A 20,754-nucleotide genomic window follows, 5' to 3' on the forward strand; every position below is an offset into this window, starting at 1 on the left:
GCCACTGTATAAATGATGGGCTGGAGAGCTTTAAACAGTAGCTAACCTCCTAAGTTTCATTCTGTTCTCTCATTGGCCAAGTGGGAGCATTTCCTCAAGCTTAAGTAGTAAATGAAGATTAACTACAGTGGTTTGTAGTAGCTACTTACTTATTATGTGCTTAATTTTGAAAAAGAGGAAAGGGCTTTTTAAAAGGTGCCACTAAAGTCTATTTCAGTAACCTTGTCGTCCTTCTCAGCATCTTGTTGCCTGATAGAAGGTAAAATTAACTATTGAGAAGAAGACAGCACATGGTATCCAATGGATGGGGAATAATTGTCTGTCTTCAAAGCCTGTGTGGGTAGCCCTTGGTTTACCACTGTGGTCTCAGATAGGCTTTAAGATAGGGTTGAAAAGTACGTAATAGTTATCACTGGTTCCTAGTACTCAACTCACCAAGGGAGACTGACTAGCTGTCATCACACTGTGACATGCACTTTCTTAGACCTGCACCATGGCGTGGAGGGAGGGCAGTGGAGTGTATAATTAACACTGGGGAGAAAGGGTAGGTTCAAAGATCGTTTCCACCAGTCTCAGTGGATGAAAATGAATGAAGAGGAGAAGCAGGGAAGGGACAATGCAGTCCAGGAATTCAATGCATGTTCTATTAAATTAAGAAGAGTGAGAGAAGGGATAGGTTGAGAGGGAAGGGTAAGAACTTTGAAAGTGGTGGCGTTGATCAAGATGCATTGTATTCATAAACTGCTTTGTTAAAAGGCAGCTCCTTTCTACAACTACTTAAAGATAATTTAAAAAGAAAGAAAAATAGTTTGACAAGTAGGCAGGCCTGAGGAAGGGCATTCCAGATCAAAGGAACCACATGTTCAGTTGCCAGTCCTAGCTGCCTGTCAGAATCAGCTGGGGAGTGGTTTTATTGAATCTGAATGTCAAGGCCATCTGGACATTGGAGATATTCCAAAAGCTCCTCAGAGTACTTACTCAGGAGGCTGTGATGTGAAGATCAAGGTCCGAAGCCATCCCTGGGCAGGATAGTCTTGGAGACTGTCATCTCCAACGAATCACTAAAAGCTGTGGAGCTGTGGCTCAAGGTAGTGCCCCAGGACACACACACACACACACACACACACACACACACACACACACACACAGCCCTCAGGTGCCTCTGATGCCCTGCTCATTTCACATCTGTTGCAGGAAGTGGCGGAGGCCGCACCATGCAAGGTGGTGATCAGTGGGCAGTGACGTGGGCAGGTAGCACTTGAGATGGATGGGTTCTGTTAGGTGGCTTGGGGCTAGGCACATGGGAGATCTGGTAGTAACAGAAGGAAGAAATGATAAAGTTAAGTGGAGGCATTTTGGTAGGTAGGAAGGAGGAGGCAGCAGCTGCAGGAGTGGAGAAGGGGGACCTGCAGAGCAGGGGCTGTGGACCTCCGGTGGAGATGTTTGGAGATGGTTTGGAGTAGAAGTCTAAGAATGGTTTTAAAGTTTAAAGTAATTCTATTTTCAACTATTATAACAGTGCCTACGTAAGAACCTAGATTTTGTCTGCTGACCTGCAAAACCTAAAGTGTGTACTATTGGAACACTAAAAGGTTTGCTGACCTTGGCATTTCCCAGGCCCTCAGTGTGCTGGGGTGTGAGTGGCAGTAGTGGTAGCCTTTGTGTGTATTGTAGTGACCTTCACTGTGCCAGGCAGAATGCATACATTATGTCTCAGCTCCACGAGGGAGTGGCTGTGACATGGACAAGAGCCAGGTGGGGTCGAGTTCCTGACAGCTCCACACACAGACTTACCCTTTCAGCTCAGTTTCCTCATGTGTAACATGGAGTGACTGTCCTTTAAGGTAGCAGTGACAGGTTTTTAAGCATTAGTTATGCAGCTAATTAGCATATTCCTTTCCTAGGGTTGCTATAACAAATCACCACGTTGGGTGGTTTTAAACAACTGTAATGTCGCCTCCCACAGTTCTGTACACTAGCAGTCTGAAGTGAAGGTATTGACAGTCAGTCTCCCTTCAAAGGGCATGCCTGCCCCTGTCTTTCCAGCTCCTGGTTGTTGGCCTTCCTTGGAGTTCTTGGTAGTTCCTTGTCTCCAATCTGCTCCTTCCTATTTGCCTGGCTGCGTACCTTATTTTTTTTTTAAGGATACTTTAAAGTCATATTTGATTTAGGATCCACCCTAAATTCACTATGACCTCAACTCAGCTATTACATATGCACAGTAGATTTCCAAAATATGTTAGCAGTCACAGTTTCCAGTGGGCTGTGAATTATAGGGCGGGGGGCACAGTTACTACTGTACTAAGTTAGAAAGTAGCCCCACAGTGCTGATAGCCCATATGGTGGCTGTAGAAACTGAGGCTGAGGGAAGTGAGCTAATTTCTAGGATCCCACAGCTGGTAAGGAGAGCCAGGTTGTGAATTTGTTGTTCATCCTGACTTCAGATTGGAGCTCCTTGAAGTTCAGTACCTATCATGCTTATTACAACACTGGGTTTCTTGGTATATAGTCAGGAGTGACAAAAGGTCCTAAAACTGAAGTGATACTTTAATCATGTTCAAAATAGCCATATATTTCAAGGACTTGCTACATGCCAGGCATGGTGTTTATGGTTTATAGCCATTGTATCTATTTAAACTTGATGACACTTTTGCGGTACTCCTACCCCTCCTTTGCAGACAGGAGCTTAGCCACAGAAAGAAAGCTCAAAGCTTTGGAAGCAGCCCTCTGGTATGTGTCCTGGCCTGGCTCTGCGATCCGCAGGGCTGTCCACGTTTCTCCTGCAGCAGGTGTGCAGTGCTGAAGCTCGAAGGAAGGGTGATGAAGGCCCTGGGGCAACTTTGGAGAGGAGCAGATGAACTTGAGACACCTGCTGGCTGCGGTGCAGAGCCTGCCTAGTGAGGCGATGGCTCGCTGCAGAGGTCTAGTGTTACTTTCGAGGTTTTAAGTGTGGATGAGAGAGAAGTGGCCAAGTCAGTAATGGAAATAGGCAGGGGAAGAAAAGGAGCAGGATTGGGGAAACAAACAAACAAGGAATAAAGCCCACAAAATCCTTAAGAAATCCTTTTTTCCCCCCTGCCTTTCGTTGTTTTGATTAAAGGTAAAGCCTTAGTTTCTTTTGTTGTACCAAGATTGGGGGGGAGGAGGGTCCAGGCTAAAATAAATCTGCTTAACAGCCACTAAGCAGACAAGCTCCTCCATACTGGGCGAGGCAGAAGAATAGCTTGCCAGCTCCTGATGAGAGGCACGGCAGAGCCAGGAGCTGAGCGTGCAGAGCCACTGGCCTTGTATTGTCTGGTGCTTTTGTTGACATACAGCTAAGTCCCTGTTGTTGCATCAAGGCACTTAAAAATTATTGTTACAGAGCAGTTACAGTTACATAGGTCAGGTAAGGAGTACATTTCTTTTTGTCTCCCCTTCTCTCACTGTCTCCCAGTTTTTCCCTCACCCACGAGTTGTACAGTTTATTTCCAGTGTAGTGTCCAGTGAGTACCACTGCTGCATTTGCTCACCCTTGCAGCCAGGCATTCTTAACACCAACAGGTAACCGTGTTTAGGGTCACCTCTCAGTCTTCATGTTTTGAGACTTGCGTTTATCACTTGATGCATAGTTCCAGATGCTTTTTGTCTTTCTTTATCTTTGTGATCTCGTTTGAGGAAGCTCAGCTAGGGCCCCTGGACACCTGGCCCCTGCCAGCACAGGAGGCAGAAGCCACAGAAGGAGGGGGCGTGAGTTGAATACCACTGATTTCAGAATCATTCCCCAAGCAGAGAAACCATTTGCTGCACTGCCCTTGGTACTGGTGGCGGCACTAAAGAAAACAGAAGACTGGAGCAGCCTGACAGTTGACAAGGATTGGAATTTCCTTGACAAACTAGACATGACTCCTAACTGCTGTGCTCACTGTAGCCCTTAGAGCCTTTCCCCCATCCAGGCTAGACAAGCAGCACCCAGCACTTTAGTGGCTTGCTAAGAGCTCATGCCACTCCATACTTTCCTGTACTCTGCTGATGGGCTCCCCTGTTTAGCAGCTCCATTTAGATTTATTTTACTCTTTTGTCTTCCTAGAACAAAAGAAACAAAGGTTTGACTTTTAATTAAAGGTAGTTTTCAGCTGGTTCCAGCAGCTCATGACTGTAATACTAACTACTCAGGAGGCTGAGATTTGAAGATCAGGGTTCCATAGCAGCCCAGGTAGACAAATCTGTTGAGACTCTTTATCTCCAGTTAACCAGCAAAAAGCTGGAACTGAAGGGGGTAGCTCAAGTGGTAGAGTCCAGCCTTGAGTGGAAAAAGCCAAGTGAGAACTCGAGGCTCTGAGTTCAGACTTCAGTACTGGTGCGTGCATGTGCCAACACACACATAGACAAATACACAGACACACATACACAGAGTAGTTTCCAGTATATAGAAGTCAGTCATGTCTCTTCACATATAACTACATTTGTTGTATGTGAATGGTTGACTAAACTCAGCATGCTGATGGTTTGTAGGCATAGTATAGTGTTGCTTTAGGAAGATTCTATGGGTATAAAATATTTAACAAAAAAAGCAATGCTTGTCATTCTCTCCCTATTCTGAGAGTTTAAAGTCTTCATCTGTATTTGCTTAGCTGTAGGAAAATCTGCATTTTTACCACTGCATCAAACAGTTTTCTCAAATAAAGATTCACTGTGTATATAGAGTTCTCTTGAAACTATTACCCTAGTAAATTTATTATTTAAGTTTAAAATTTTTATTTATGTTTTGATTCTGAGGATTAAACCTGGGGCCTCACACATGCTAAGCATGGGCTTTTCCACTGAGCTACACCATTTATTATGGTCTAAGTGAAAAACACAGGAATGTGTATGTGTATTTTTAAAATTAAAAAAATTCAAGCAATGAACACCTTGTTTTAGCAAATAAGCCACAAGAAATGTAATCACATGATTTCACTCTTGCTTTTGGAACAAGGTGAACTATGTGAGTGTATATTCATAATATGCACAAATAATTCTGTGAGGATATTTTTATGCAAGTGAATGTTTTCCTACTGAATATGATTCTGCACTTAGACATTGGGTGACTGATGAATGAAGCTTAAGAGCTGCTATTTTATGTACTGCAAGGCTTGTGCCCAGAATAAATTACTCCTTACATATCTTTTTTTTTTTTGGCCAGTCCTGGGCCTTGGACTCGGGGCCTGAGCACAGTCGCTGGCTTCTTCCCGTTCAAGGCTAGCACTCTGCCACCTGAGCCACAGCACCCCTTCTGGCCATTTTCCATATATGTGGTGCTGGGGAATCGAACCGAGAGCTTCATGTGTAGGAGGCAAGCACTCTTGCCACTAGGCCATATTCCCAGCCCCCTTACATATCTTCAGGACCTGAATTCTTCAGGTGATTTTTTTTTTTTTCCATCCACAAGCAACCAGGATTTTTCTGCAGTTTACCCTCTTTGTCTTACTCTCTTCCTTCTTTTTGACAGTGGCTCCCAGGTTCTCTGTCGTTTAGTACACTATGAATTGAAAGTAAAGTTTAAATTGATTTGCTTCTGAATTTTGATAGTTCTTGGCCTTTGTGACTTGTAATCCTTCAAAAGAAATTGCTTTTGGACTGAGTATGGCAGTCCATGCCTACAACCCTAGCACGAGGGAGGCTAGCAGAAATTTGGAGTTCCAGAACAGTCTGGGTTACCTAGGGAGACCCTATCTTAAAACAACCCATTTTCGCTCTTCCTGGCTGGAGCTCAGTGTTAACATGTGCGTTCTTCTGAGCTTATTTGGTGTGCTCTAAACCTGGAGCCTACCTAGGGTGGACTTGGTACAGAAATAGAAGTCTGAGGGCCTGGCGGCAGTTTGGGGGTCACCCATCCCTGAGATGGGGGACTGGTCTGTGGGATTTGAGATCTCCCTGGCCAGATTCAGGAAAGATGCCCAGATTTGTATGCAGCTGGTCAGCATTCATGACACTATTAGTGTTCCTTAGCTTTCACCTTGGAATCTGATGGTGATGATTACTTTCCTTTTGGGGTTAAAGAGAAGAAAAATGAGACTGGCAGTGCTGGGCACAGATCTGCACCCCTGTGGTACCGCGGCCTGGGTGGATGAACATCTACCTGTTTCTGTTGGGTAGATATCAGCCCTTGTTTTGGGGGACATTTTACCTAAGGACTATCAAGTCAATATTGAAGCAGAGGGGGGAAAGGGTAAGTAAGTGGATGGAGACCCAAAGAGAGGGACAAAAGGGGAGGGGAAGGAGGTCCCCGGGAGTAGCAGGGACCTAGGCTGTCTGTACCATTGATAAGAAGGCTGTAGACTGCCTTGACTAAGATTAAATTAGCATTTTCTGTCAACATTTTGAGAGTCTCTGGGAATGAGGGAAAACAGGTTGGGTCCAGTCTCCAGCTACTTGAGCCACTCAGCTGGCCCTGGCTTGTCATGTCTTCAGTTCTCACCCTCACATCTGGCCTTGGTTTCTGGGGGAAAGGCCCAAGGGAGACTAAAAACCTCCTTCATGTTTTTGACACCTTCTCCATTTGGAAATTAAATGAGGTGCTTTATAGGGGGAAAACTTAGTCTCTGGATCCCCATAGCTTAATGAATAGTCCTTTTGTACAGGTGGCTTAAGAGAGACCAAACACAACAAGAAGAGACATTTTGGGTGAGGAAAGGAATTGAGGTGCAGATGCTCCTGTGGGCCTGGAAGCTTCTGGAGCTAGAAGCTCTGCGGAGCACAGACAGGTAAAGCTGGGTGTTAAGCAGCACCCCTAAGAGTGAAATGTCAGAGGCAGCATACCCTGAGGGGATGTGGTTCCCCTGTCTTAACTGGCTGGGTAGCAAGTTGCCTGGGAAGTAAGTAGTTCTCCCTGCACACCAGCAGCAGAGGACTGTGGGGTAGTAAGGTAAGGGGCATGCAGGCGCAGTTGTTGGTGTGCTTGCTACTCAGCTCAGCTTGCAGAGGGTTTTCAGCATGTGCTGAGGGCTAGAGACAGCAGAGCTCCTTCCCTCTCATCACAAAGAAAACACAGGGACCCTGAAATGCTTCTTAAACAGTAGTTTCTGCTGGTGGAAATAGTTTAACGATGTGCTGTGTAAATAATGTGCTTTTGCAAGTGGTGCTGATTTTCTTGATCATTATTCATTTATAAAATGAAGGGTATATTTTTTCATTTGAGCCCTTTATAATATTAATGAGCTTTGTCAAATGAATTTTTGTTTTTTAATTCATCAAAATCATGAGTAGGGCTGGGGATATAGCCTAGTGGCAAGAGTGCCTGCCTCGGATACACGAGGCTCTAGGTTCGATTCCCCAGCACCACATATACAGAAAACGGCCAGAAGCGGCGCTGTGGCTCAAGTGGCAGAGTGCTAGCCTTGAGCGGGAAGAAGCCAGGGACAGTGCTCAGGCCCTGAGTCCAAGGCCCAGGACTGGCCAAAAAAAAAAAAAAAAAAAAAAAATCATGAGTAATACAGTCTCTCTAAAATTAAATACATGTGTTATAAAGTATAATATGTATCTATATATCTCTCTCTATATATATATGTTTGCAAGATGTCTGACTCTGATCTGGTAAGACACGAAGAAAGAGGTAGGGGGGAGTATGAATTTAGGACCTGGATTTGCTGATGGAAACATGGGGCAAAGCGTTTTTGTGAGCCTAGATAGTTATGGTATGTATGAAAGTGAACCTGTTAAGGGTTGCTTTTTATGATTTTTTTTTTTTTGCGTGTATGGAATTGACACTGGAATCTAGGAGAGACATTTAATAAGCAAAGTGGAAACATTGGCTTAGTTTTCCTTTTCATCCTGAAAACTGTGAGAATGAAAGGAATGTTGCAATGGCTGGTAGCAGGATGAAGTGTCCGTCTCAGGTCTCCAGGCAGATCTTGGTCTGTGCCCCGAAGTCCTGAAAGCTGGACACAGGGACCAGGAAGTAGAAAAGGCTTCAAGAACGGGTTCTTTGCCACAAATAGCTACGAGAGTTTGGACAAGTGACTCAGCTTCTTGTTTGTAAGATCAAGGGACTTATTCTAAAAACTCTTCCAAGGTCTTTCAGCTAAAAATAAATCAGTCCTTCTATCTGGCAACCAGCTCTGTGCTTCTTACCTGGGCTTCTGTCAGCCTGGAGTGGTGTGGGGTGTTTATTCCCACAGTCACTACTGCTCCGTTAGGAATATGGTCCACGAGGAGTGTTCCAGAGTGAACTTTGTATCCTGATCATGTGCCAAGTGGTACCTTCTTCTGTAATTCAAATATATTTCAGGGATTTTTTTTTCAGTTGTGCCCCTTGGAAAGTCTGTAGTCCTGTGCTAACTTGTAAGCATTGTCTCCTCAATCAGAAGAGTTCTCCTTTTCTTAGGAAGAGTAGATTCAGTGTTCTGTATTGTTGGTGTCTTCTCAACTTCTAAGTCTTCTGCCATGTTACTCCTGATGCAGCAAGTCCTGTCTGTCAGCCAAGAACAATGTCAAGACTCTGATCACTCCTATGGATTCTTTTCTTTCATTCTAAAACTGTTGACCTAACTGAGCATTATAGGATATAGGACCTTAGGCTTCATTGTATAATTTCTCCCCTTATTCTTCCTTTTTGTTTTTAAAGCAGTGTGGATGATGCATGTGACTGGAAAGGGGGCTTGCAGGGGTGCTTCCCTAAACTAGCTACTTAAGTGGAACATCTGAAACCTTTGCTTGCATTTCATTGATCCCATGATTTAAAAGGGAAAAAAAAGTGTGGTCCTGTTGTGGCGTAGATTGTGGGCATTGCTCATAGCTTTTATTTTACCCTCTCATATTTAGCAAAAATTCAGTAGAGCCACGCACTGCTAGGCAATTCTGTGATTCCTTCTACGGCTTTGGAGCTGCCCCCCCACCCACTCCAAAACTCCTGCTTAAACCCTACAAATTTACTTGAATTTTTAAAGCTACTTTAGCGGTAGCAAGCCTTTAATTATCGAATCGAACCCTGCTCCAAAAGTTTTCTCCTCCAGACTCTCACAGCTTATATGCTATACCAGGCTACAAATTTGGCAACTTCTGTTCTACTGTTGATATTTAAAATTTTGGAAATGTGTACTGATAATTTCCAGATTGAGAATTGGCCAATCAACAGTGGGAACGGGTTATATGTAATAACACCCTAATTCTAGTTCTAATCAATAGTAGTAGTTAATTTCTTAACTATGCAATATAATAATTCTACTAGAAAATTTGTTTCTGCTTTTCTGTGGCATGAATTCAGAGAAGGTAGGGCTGGGACAGAGGGAAGTTTCTGGGCAGGGGACATTAGAAAGTATTCTCTGTATGTGTCAGCCCACATGGTAAACACCCTTGATAGCAGTCCATTTGTATAGCTTGGCCTATTGGAAGGATCTCATGTTCATTTCTGGTTTTTTCCAGTTAGTAAACCAGGAAGTTAGCTTCTATAATAAGTCTTATCTTTTTTATAGGAAGGAAAACATGTTGACATCCTAAACTGCTCATTAAAATGTTTAGGGCAAACTGTTTGGAGGGTTGTGAAATGAATTTTTTAATAGCTTTCTTGTATAAAATATTTTTCAAAATATTGTACAAAGAGCTTTTATTAGGCTTAGGAGATGGGAGTCTCATAGGTTTGGCATCTGAGCCTCAGAGCCAGTGGCATTCCTCTTACAGGAACCAAGCTGCTGGCTCTTGAACTCAAATTGTGTCCAGAAATGTTGGTGACTTTTATTTTTCTAGTATATTGCCAGCAGCTTGTTTTATTGTTGATCATCTTGCTTCCTACTGAAGGTGAATGTAGGAGAAAATTTAACTACATTTTAGTTTAATGGGGGTTCTTTTTCTTCTTAATTTGCTCTATGTCATGGGTGTATTTTTTATGGAGACATAATCTGCCTTGATTACCCATAGCTGTCACTCTTCTGTTTGTATATTTATAGTAAGTTACATACTATATGCCATTACTGTGTGCTCTGTAATGTTTCATATAGACCCTTCATTTTTTCAGGCGTCTATGATTTGTCACTTGAGAAAATAGTTTGAGTTCCTTACACAGGGACTCTGTCTCTTTCTACAGGCTTTTCTCCTCCCCTGCAGGCCTGACACATTAAACTAGTGAACTGGGATTTATTAACTGGGTCAAATTGCACATCTCAGGGAATTGGCTTTCAAGCACTTACTCTTCCAAATGTTTTGTCCTTCCTGATTTGCAAATTCAAGTTTTGTTCCTTTTTTTGTTTTTGTCCAATTGCACTAGTAAAGAGACAAACCTCATCTGTTTCCTAAAGGAATTATATGTTAATGTTTATGGGGGGGCAGTTCACAATTCATTAATCTTCCCATAGTATCTCGGTAGATGAATGGGAGGGTAAGGGGGAAAGAAAAAGAGCAAGAAAGAAGACAAGCTAAAAGGGAAGTCAGTGTAAGCTTACATTTTCAAAAATAATGAAGAATGTTATGTTCTTTCAGTTTTTCACTTTGTGGTACCCTAATGTTGTTGCTACCAGGACCAGGAAGTCATCCCTCCTTAAGTGTTAAAGAATGTCACAGGTTCAGCTAATAAATTGAATGAGTCTAGTAAGATTCCAGAGGGGAAAATTTAAATCTAGTTTCCTTAACGCCTTTTGAATACAGGTGAAAACCAGAGTCAGGACTCTTAGAAGGAAGGTGAGAAAGAAGGCAATGCTGGAGGGCTGGGGAGCCAGGAGCTGGGCTGGGCAGAGCAGCCCCTCCCCAGTCCCTGGGTCTTGGACACCTAACACCATGCTTCCACCTAGGACCACCTTGCTTTCTTGCCTGCTCCACTTTCTTTTCTCTGTGTTTGTGGTATTTGCTTTGAATTTAGTTATGTGTTGAGTTCCCATCTCAGCCTCTTAGTGGGTTACCTGGGTCACTTTCAGAGAAAAGATGCCGAGTAACTCTCAGTTTCTTCACACATGCAGTGTTGTCTGTTGGACATTGTAGTGAGGATTAGAAATAGGCTCTGGAAAATGCCTGGCATAATTATGACTATTTTTGGCAGCTGCCATGTATTGTCTTGGATAATCGTCTTTATGCACCCTGTCCCTCCATCCTTAACACAGTGCTTGACAGGGAGCAGGCCCTCTGAGCATTTTCTGTCTTGACACAATTCATGGTGCTTTGGGGAAGCCACACCCCCACCCCCATGTGGAATGAAATTATGTGCCTTGTAGTGCTGTTTTGCTGTGTCTAAGTGGTAGGCCTGACTGTCTGTCTGTCTGTCCTCAGTGTACCTGTTCTGTACCTTCCTCTTGAGCTCACTTAGGGTGGGAACAAAAACATAAGCATTTGATTCTCCGTGTTCTGCCAGCATACGCTTACTGTTTCTTCAATGAATTCAGTTCCTTGACCCAGAGCCCAACCTTTTGGGTGCTTTAAAAATAGCAACACTGTGTTATTTTCCTAACCAATTCATACTTAGAAGAAAAATGAGTCTTAAATTTTTCTTTGGCTTCCTTATATACATGCAGAAGCCTTAACCATTTTAAATGCCAAAAGGTCCTCAGGCTTCAGAGATTTTAATCCTTACTGCTCTGTCCAAGAGCTTGGAATATGTTTGCCCATGTGATGTGTTGTAAAAGTCTCAGACTTGTTTGTTTTTAAAGCAGTTGTAGGTGTACATTATAGTTAGGTTTAATAGAATGCGGCTTGAGAAATGTGGTGATCTAATTTGGAATGGGACAAGCTCAGTTTAGTGGACCATCATTCACGGTTCTTGGCAGGGGGTCTGCTTCTCCCTGTTCTCCAGACAACTTCCAGTAGAGGAATGCTGGCTCTACTAACTAGAGCAAGCTGCCTTTCCGCACTGTCCCAGGTCAGGCTCCAGCTGACCCGCCGTGTCAGCACCTGAGCAGGGCGTCTGTGTGCTTGCCCACCTGTATCCACCTGTGTGAACCCTACACTGTGGCCTTCTCAGGTTCTTGGATCGAAATCACATGAAGAAATGTCAAATGACCTGAGACTTTTCTGTTTTTATTCTGTTTTACTACCCAACCTCAGCAGCATCGTTTCCTATTTTCAGTGGTCTTTGAGTTTTCTTTTCTTGAGTTTTTCCTCTTGTAACTTTCCTGGTCTTTTCAACTTCAACTTCTACAATGTAAAACCTGTACAAATATAAACAAGGACAGTGGGTTACAAAAACTCTCTTCCTTTTTTTTTTTGATGTAGCGAGGTCTTCTAGGTTTTTGTGCTTGATTGGTACCGTGGGCAGTGGGAGGCATAGGGCAAGTGCTACTCTTGCCACGTGTCGGGCTCCTGAGTGGTGAGGGCAGGGGTCAAGTTCTTGAAGCCATATTCACTGGGTGGGTCCAGGTGTGCCGTAGAGTTCACCTGTTTCTGCAGATGAGGTGGGAGCAGTACTGCCATCCATGACTGTGTCAGTGAATCCTGTCTGCTCCAGGCTCCCCTGTCCCTCAGGAGTCTGCATTGCCAGGCCAGGGCTCTTGGTAGCCTTGCTCTGTGCTCTCTCCTGCCCTTCAGCAAGCTCTAGTGCAGTAGATACTAGGAAATCTGAATTCTTCCACCTGACTGTGTTCCAGTGATTTTAGCCTTGTCTTTCACATTCTCAGGAACCTGTAGGTATCCCATATTTCATACTGCTGAACATCTCAGCGTTTGGTGTCTTCACAGGACTGTGCTACTGTGTGTGTGTGTGTCTCTGTGTGTGTGTGTGTAGGGGGAAGGTCCCCCCTTCTGTGACACCCACTAAAGTGACTGGTTCCCTACTCTCACCCCTGCACCGTCCTCTGGTAATATTTCTTCAAGAAGCTATTATGTCTGTGTTGTCATTCTCCTTAGGAAGGCTTGTAGCTCACTGATTTCCTTAAAAAGGCAAAAAGGTCCTGACACCCTATTGGTGGGATTACACAGGGCATGTGTACAGAACACACTCCATCCCCAGACATTTTATTTAACTAGGCATGTTCTGCAAACCGGGGCATGTGTGTGCCCTGATGTTGGGGGCAGCCTTGCCAGCCCCCTCCATGATTGTGACATTCACACTGACCAGCCCAAGGTGGTACTAATACATTTTACAGATTGGTTCTCAAGTCCTGCACACTAATTCTTTAGTGAGAATGGGATTTATATTTTTTATGATGTATTGTTTTTATACATAATTTCCTCACATGAGTTGATACAAAGGTCTTACACCTTTTAAGCATGAGAAAATTCAGTTTGTTGGTTTGTCTTTTTGTGTTTAAAGTCTGAGGCTTGAACTGAAGGTTTTGAGCTCCAGTTCGATAGGCAGGCACTCTGCTGCTGAGCTCCGCCTGTACCTCCAGCCTTTTGAAACATTTTTTTATGGAAGTGCCCTCAGGGCACCCACCCACAAACCCCCAGGTCAGGCAAGATGTACTATTTTGAGATGCCATGGTGACCCGGTCACCTGCCCTCTTTGTTGGGTGGTACGAGCTAAATCCTTACCACCAGGAGCCACATCTTAAGAGGGAAGATTAATTGCCCTGACTAGGGCGCTGATTCTGAGGAAAAAGTGATCAACTAATATTTTAGTCAAAATAGGACTTTAATTGCACTCCAATGCCCAAATCTGGCAGTAGAGGGGATTTCTGACTACAAAGAACCCTCATCAATAACTGGACATCCATCCAGGCTCTCTCCAGGAATGCCTTGCTACATCTACCCAGGCTGTAGTCAACACTGTAAGAGTCACCAGAGGGGCAAACAGTATGTCTCTGACTCGAATAACCAAGCAAAGATGGTGGCTACAACCCAGACAGTTCCTTCCTTCCTCTTCTTCCTAGGAAAAAACAGACCACTTCCAGTCTCACTAGATTCCTGGTAGTATATAGAAGGAAAAATGGTTCTTGCTTCCTCCATGTAGCACTCTTGTCTGAAACATCTGTAGGATGCCTTCCTCTCCGATCTCTCCTCTCTTCTTTACATCCTAAAATCACATGTACAATTACCCACCCCCTATCCAAAACACTGCCCAGACTACCAAATCAAAGCCACAAGTAACATAACCCCCCCACACCTTTCCTAACTCATTAGGCCCAAGGCCTACCTCAGGAGCTAATTGGCAAATATATTTCACCCACATGTCATCCATTAAGTGATTGGTACCACCTGCTCTAGATAATACTTTCCCAGACTACTCCAATCCATGGTGCTCAAAGAGAAACCTTCATAGACCTTCCTTATCAGGAAATGGCCAGGAGAATAACAAAGAGAATGAAACTTAGTTATTAGGGCTTCCTGAACTAAATCACCTGCACCTGTGGCCAAACCACAAAGTTCAGCCCATTGACACCTCCTCTGCCCCCCCCCGCCCCACATACACCCTGTCCTGCAACTGGCCTCATTCCCCCCCCACCCCCACCTCATATCCTTTAGAAACTGTAGTAAGGCTTATTAAAGTAAGCAGCTGATTAATGACAACACCCTCCAGCCCTTTTTTTAATACTGGTTATTTTTTAGATAGGATTTCACTTCTTACCTGGGCATGGGCCTGGACCATAATTCTCCTAGTGCTCTTGCTTCCTGCTACAGTGGGAGGTTTGTGCCACCGTGTCCAACTTTTTCTATTGAGACAAAGGCTCACAGACTTTTTTGAGAAGACTGGCCTGGAACTACAGTCCTTGCAATACAGCCTCCCCCATAGTTAGGATAACAGGCATTGGCCCCTAGTGTCCAGCTTTGTTTTGTCTCTAAGAACAATTCCTTGTACTTTATTATCTGTTAGCTATAGCGTGTCAAAAATACTACACATAACTGAATATGCCAAATACTAGTTTCTAGCAATGGGAAAGCTTTCAGCTTTTAAGTGAGTAATTACAGTTACCATTTCAAATGCCAAAGCACTTTGAAATAGGTCAGGTTAGTATTTACAGTACCCCAGAGGCTGTGGTATGTAGGTATGTATGTCATCGGGATGTGTGTGTGTGTGTGTGTGTGTGTGTATGTGTGTATTTATTGGTTTAAACTAATGACTTTATTTTTAACTACAGGAGCTCTTACCAAAGTCAAGGAGAGTAGGCGCCATGTGGAAGAAGGAAAGATGGAAGTCCAGAAGGCTGACGGCATTCAAGACCGCTGTAACACTATTTCTTTTGCCACATTGGCTGAAATCCACCATTTCCATCAAATTAGAGTAAGAGACTTTAAATCACAGATGCAGCATTTCTTACAACAGCAAATAATATTTTTCCAAAAAGTGACCCAGAAGTTGGAAGAAGCTCTTCACAAATATGATAGCATTTAATGACTGGACTTTGGATTGTAGACTTTTTTATTTTTCAGCTCAAGGAAAATTTCTCCAGCAGAATAAAAAGTGCTATCAAAGAGCTATTGCCAACTACCAGTGGTGGTACAAGGATGGTTTTGTGTTCAACTGAAACCCAGCTGAATCTATAATTACGTAGGAGAGAAACAGTTAATAAGGTTATATAATAGAAACAGTACCACACATTGTAACTAAATTATACTATGTATGCCTACACTACCATTGTAACTTTTGGAATAATGATTATACTATTTGCCTTATTGCTTTTTGAAGTATGGGTATTTTAGTGCATACTTTGTAGACCTCAAAACCCATGAAGGGTCTCAAAGAAGCTGGCTGGACAAAAGCCTGCTGTGGATGCCTTTTTATTCTCATTGATTGGGATTACCTAAATTCAACCTATTCTCTGTTTACAACCTCCAACTAGAGCAGCTACTCGACTTTGTGCCTTTAAACTCTTGGTTTTTCATCCCTACCCTCACCCCCCCTCCTTTTTTATAAAGTAAGTAAGTCAACTTTTCTGATTGAAAGAGTGAAAGGCCAGTGCATAGGATGACACGCTGGTGATAACCTCATATTGCCTGGGGGATGGGGTAGAAGAGTAGAAGGGTCAACTGTCATCAACTTGCACAGCAAATACTGTCTCCTGATAAGATGCTGGTGAATGCAATGCAGTGGAGTGATACACATGCCCATGTCTGGAGATGAAGGGAAGAGACGAGACAGTGAATGCACTGTAATCTCCTGCAGGCTGCAGTAGTGTGAAACCTGGGCATGAGGATTGCTGAAAACACGTCTCATAATGTGGAGGAGAAAAGTCTGAGCAGTCAGGGGATACAAGTCCAGAAGCAGTGACAACACACTTGGTTTCAGTTCTTGGAAGAGCTTCCTGGGTTTTTTGTTTTTGTTTTATAGCTTGAAGATTTTAATAATCAGTTTTTAAATGGATCTACACTGTTAATTGATTGAGACTCCACTGTGATTCATTCGTTTACTTAATCAAAAACTTTTCAGGGATGTCTGTAAATTTCAGTGTTATTCGTGATGAAAAGTGTTGGTTGATTTAAGGAGGGACCAGAAATAATTTCTACTATTCCAATACTGAAGGAAAAGTAATATTGATTTATACTGTATTTTAGAAAGAGGAAAAGTATTGGTAAAGCCCCCACCCCTGAACATTTAACCTTAAAAATGATTTAAAATATTCTTTTATTACAAGGGAAATACGCATGGATGATAAATACCAAAAAGGTTCAACAGCAGCTTAATTTAAAAAGCACAAAGAGATTCTGGCTGAAAATGCCAAGATCATAATGTTTTTAATAGTTGCTGGGCTAAATAATGTGATTCTTGAGTTTACAGATTTAAAAATTGTCACTGAAAGGTTAAAGTAGCTACTGTTTTCATGAAATAGTACTTGTACTGCCTCAGAAATCCCTGAGTACTGGAATGGCTAGGCGGAAGTGGAGGTCAGTTTGATATTGTGGTGAGTCACAATGATTACAGGAAAAGGTCAGCTTGTAGAAGGTCTTAAGAAGAAAAGGTTAGTGGCATAATTAATTACTCAACAGCACATTTACTCTCTAAAAAGTTATCTCCTATGGGTTGAAGTTTTTTTTTGAGCCCATATTGGGGCTTGAACTCAGGGCCTGGGTGCTGTCCCTTAGCTTTTTTGTTCAAGGCTAGCTCTCTACACTTGAGCCACAGCTCCATTTCTGGCTTTCTAATGGTTGTTTGGAGACAAGAGTCTCACAGACTTTTCTGCCCCCACTGGCTTCCAACCATGAGCCTAAGATCTCGGCCTCTGAGTAGCTAGGATTACAGGTGTGAGCCACCAGCACCCAGACTGGGTTGAATTTTTTAGGATCAGAGTATCCTAATTTTGATCTTTGGTTAAAAAAAAAAAAAATTGTACCTTAGAATTCTTAGAGCCAGTTGTAACATCACATGGCTTTGTCACTGAATACTTTGTTCTCTAAAAATAAGTTTCTCTTGTTTTATTACAAACTACAGTTTTATAAACCCATAAATATACACATATATATAATGTTAATTTTATCACAGAAATTTGGAAGTTATAGAATTTAAGTTTGGATCTGTATTGGAGAAGAAGCACTATGCTTTTCAAATGAGTTGAAAGTCACATACATTTTCTTCTGTTTTGATGGTGGTTTGACTTTTTAAAAAAATCTTAAGTAAAATCACTAAACTTGTACAATGGTAGCATAGAAATTATCTGAGGTGTCTTGTACAAATGTGCTTTAGCCAGGGTGGACAGAGGTAAAATTATAAAAACTAAAGATTAAAGTACAAAGAAGTCTTAAGTTCATGCTGCCTATTTCTAAGAGAACTTGTGCTCTCCCTATTACATAACATAATACCACTGATGGAAATTAATTCTGTGAGTTAGAACACCAGAGTTGTAAGTGTCCATTTTCATCTAAGATCCTTATTCTCTAACGTTCTTGGTCCTATTAAAACATTTCAGTATACAGAAATACTGCAATGTTAATACCCAAGAGAAAAGCCATTATCATGTGTATACTGGTCATCGGGATCAGTGTGGTACAATTTTTTAAGAATAAACTGTCATGCCCTTCAAGCCATCACTTGTCTTCATTTCTACAATTTGTGGTTCTGCTGCCTGCTGTGTTTATAACACAAAAACTTGCCCTCAAGTTTGTGTGCTGAAGGGGTAGTGCTGCAAGACTGGGTTTTCAGCCATGCAGATACAACAGCTTTCCAGACTGCTGTCTCTGAAAATACCACTCACACCCAGAATGGGAGAATACATTTGGGAGTGAATTGAACCAACCCACATTGACTAGTACAGAGTAGCTGATGGAATTTTCCTAGACTTCTTTGAGATGATTGTCTTACATTTATTCACTAGAATACAGCAGATTCTTACATATCACTTTGTGTGTGTGTGTGCACGCGTGCGCGCACATGCACACGTGCACATAGGCATAGACATAGGCTTGAACTCAGGACCTGGACATTGTCCCTGTATTTTTTCACTTAAGTTGAGTACTTCACCACTTGAGACACAGCTCCACTTTTTGCCTTTGGGTGTTTGGAGAAAAGAGTCTCATGGACTTTGCCTGCCTCAGTCGGTTTTGAATGACATTTGCCTCCTGAATAGGCGTGAGCCACCGGCATGGGTACATGCCAGTTTTCAAGAGTTTTAAAATTTGCTTCTATTCTCATAATTGAGAAAGATTCTAGTCTTGACAAGCCAAGCATGTAAAATTTATGGATTAAACCTTTAAATGTCATTTTTTACCAAGTTCATTGGCATAGCTAATTTTTTCCATTTGTTTATCTTTTAGAATCAAATACCTTATCTGAGTATAATACCTTTGGGTCTTTGTTCAGTTTTTTTTTTAAGGCTTTATCCATTTTTTTCATTTCCAACTTTAGCTAGCAGACTAAGTAAAATTATTATTTATGTATAGATTAGAAATGTTGAATGCTATTTTCTTTCTTTCAAAACATTATCTGTGCAAAGCAGCCACATTTGTCTTTCAAAAAATAATAAACAAAGGTTGCTTTACTCCCCAGCTTAAATGGAATGTTAGTTATTTTTTTCTTCAGTCAAGGAGGCATTTGTTCAATGCAAGACTTACACAGAGAAATGGAGAGTATGCCTTCTATCTTAAACTTCCATTTGTATTTGCTATGTAAATGTCCATGGAACTTAGTGAATTGAATTCATTTAAAACTATAAACCATTCATGTGGCACATAGTGTTTGCTTACGTTAGTACCATCCACAATTAACCTTATGTCAGTACATTGTGAGTGTAGTGATTTGTAGTAGTAACTATGGTTCCAACACTCACCCTTTCTTCATTGGTTATTAAAAACAGACCAACTGAAAACCATGTAAGTAAAAAAATAATGGTACAAGGATCTCATGGGCCTCAATGGAGGCCACAGTTAGATCTGGAATTATGCTGGCTTCCTGGGGTTTATAACCTTCCCTATGTTAAAGGGTCCACAAGGAGAGAAAAGTGTGTTACCTCAATTGTGAACTGTATCTGATGCCCCAAACAAACCTCTGAGGAAGATTTGGGAGGGGGGTGTGTGTAAAGGGGGCTAGCTTCCCATCGCCTACTTCTGCCTCTAGATCAGCTCAGAAGCCTTGTTCTCCACTGCTTCCTTCACTCAGCAAACTCCTAACAGGTGAGGGGGCTCAGTCTAGAAGCAGCTCCTTCTTAATGAGCGTCCCATGGTCTTCAAGAGTCTTTAAGTGCCAGTGTCTACTAAGTTGCCCCATAGCTCTGACTCTGACAAGGAATATCTGAAGTTAGATCAGAATTCTGTTTTGATTCACCTCATTATGAGTAATTTTATTGAATTCTTCCACACCTTAAAACTATGAGGGGCTGGGAATGTGGCTTAGAGGTAGAGTGCTTGCTTAGCATGCATGAAACCCTGGGTTCGATTCCTCAGTACCACATAAACAGAAAAAGCCGGAAGTTGGCGCTGTGACTCAAGTGGTAGAGTGCTAGCCTTGAGCAAAAGAAGCCAGGGACAGTGCTCAGGCCCTGATCTCAAGTCCCAGGACTGGCATATATGAACTTGAGGCTTGGAGATATGTGTTCATTACCTCACAGCATCTGACTCAGGCATTTTGAAAAGAGGATCAGGGCAGTCAACTCAGGGAAGCTGAATTTAGTACCCTTATGTGGCTTTTTGGAGCAACCATGCCATGAATCAGGTAACATTAATATTGACCATATTCAATTGTTCTACCTAACATTTCAAAAATGCCATGCTTTAAGCTTTTGACTAAACATTTCCCTTGGGAAGAAAACCTAGAGTGCAATGTAGAGCTTATAGCAAATTAGGTTCAGCTTGAAACTTGTTATCAGAATCTATTTTTAATCACTTCCAGTCCCTTGGAATTGTCTTCAGTACAAGTGTTAAGTCTGTTAGTCTGTGTTCATTTATTGTTACTTTTATTAGGTGGTACTGGGATCCAAACGCAGAGCCATGCCTCCAGCCCTAAGTGTGTTCTCCATGTGAGACCTGTAACTCCAGAGAAAAGGGGCCATCCTTGCCAAATGGTGCTTTTTAAAGACTACTGCATATTAACTATATAATGGTGGAGTCTGCTGTGTTTTTATACATATATATGATACTTTGCTCTTATTTATTCCTCTATACCCCATATTTATCTCTCCTTCTGACTGGTCCTTTTCCTCTTACTACTTCATAGTGTTTCCCATCACCCTCCTTTTCTTTTCCTTACATCACACATATGAGAGAGAACATGTCATGCTTGTCTTTCTTAGTCTGGCCTATTTCTCTTACCTTGATGATCTCCAGTTTCATCTGTTTTCCTGCAAATGACATAATTTCATTCTTTGTGCATGAGTGTGTGGGGGGGGGTGGCATTTTCTTTATCCATTCATCTATTAATAGGCACCTAGGTTGATTCCATGACTTGGCTATTATAACTAGTGTGGCAACAAACATAAATTTATATGTACCTGGAATTAGCATAGCTAGATCATATGG

The 20,754-nt window shown here is 42.2% G+C and overlaps 1 protein-coding gene and 1 long non-coding RNA gene across 2 annotated transcripts in view; one reads left to right on the forward strand and one right to left on the reverse strand.

Annotated features, from left to right (window-relative positions):
* LOC125367456 overlaps positions 1-8,413 on the reverse strand; it is a 21,792-nt gene extending 13,379 nt beyond the window's left edge. Inside the window, exon 1 of the long non-coding RNA XR_007214090.1 lies at positions 7,939-8,413. This is a non-coding gene — a long non-coding RNA (uncharacterized LOC125367456). The remainder of the gene's footprint in view (positions 1-7,938) is intronic.
* The window catches only part of Snx18 (sorting nexin 18), a 23,360-nt gene extending 7,639 nt beyond the window's left edge, over positions 1-15,721 (forward strand). The window contains exon 2 of the mRNA XM_048368119.1: positions 14,952-15,721. Coding sequence (XP_048224076.1) covers positions 14,952-15,205 — 254 coding nt within the window. The 3' untranslated portion in view covers positions 15,206-15,721. The remainder of the gene's footprint in view (positions 1-14,951) is intronic.
* Positions 15,722-20,754: the final 5,033 nt, after the last annotated feature.

This window comes from Perognathus longimembris, chromosome 19, assembly GCF_023159225.1.
Source record: "Perognathus longimembris pacificus isolate PPM17 chromosome 19, ASM2315922v1, whole genome shotgun sequence".
NCBI classification, from domain to species: domain Eukaryota; kingdom Metazoa; phylum Chordata; class Mammalia; order Rodentia; family Heteromyidae; genus Perognathus; species Perognathus longimembris.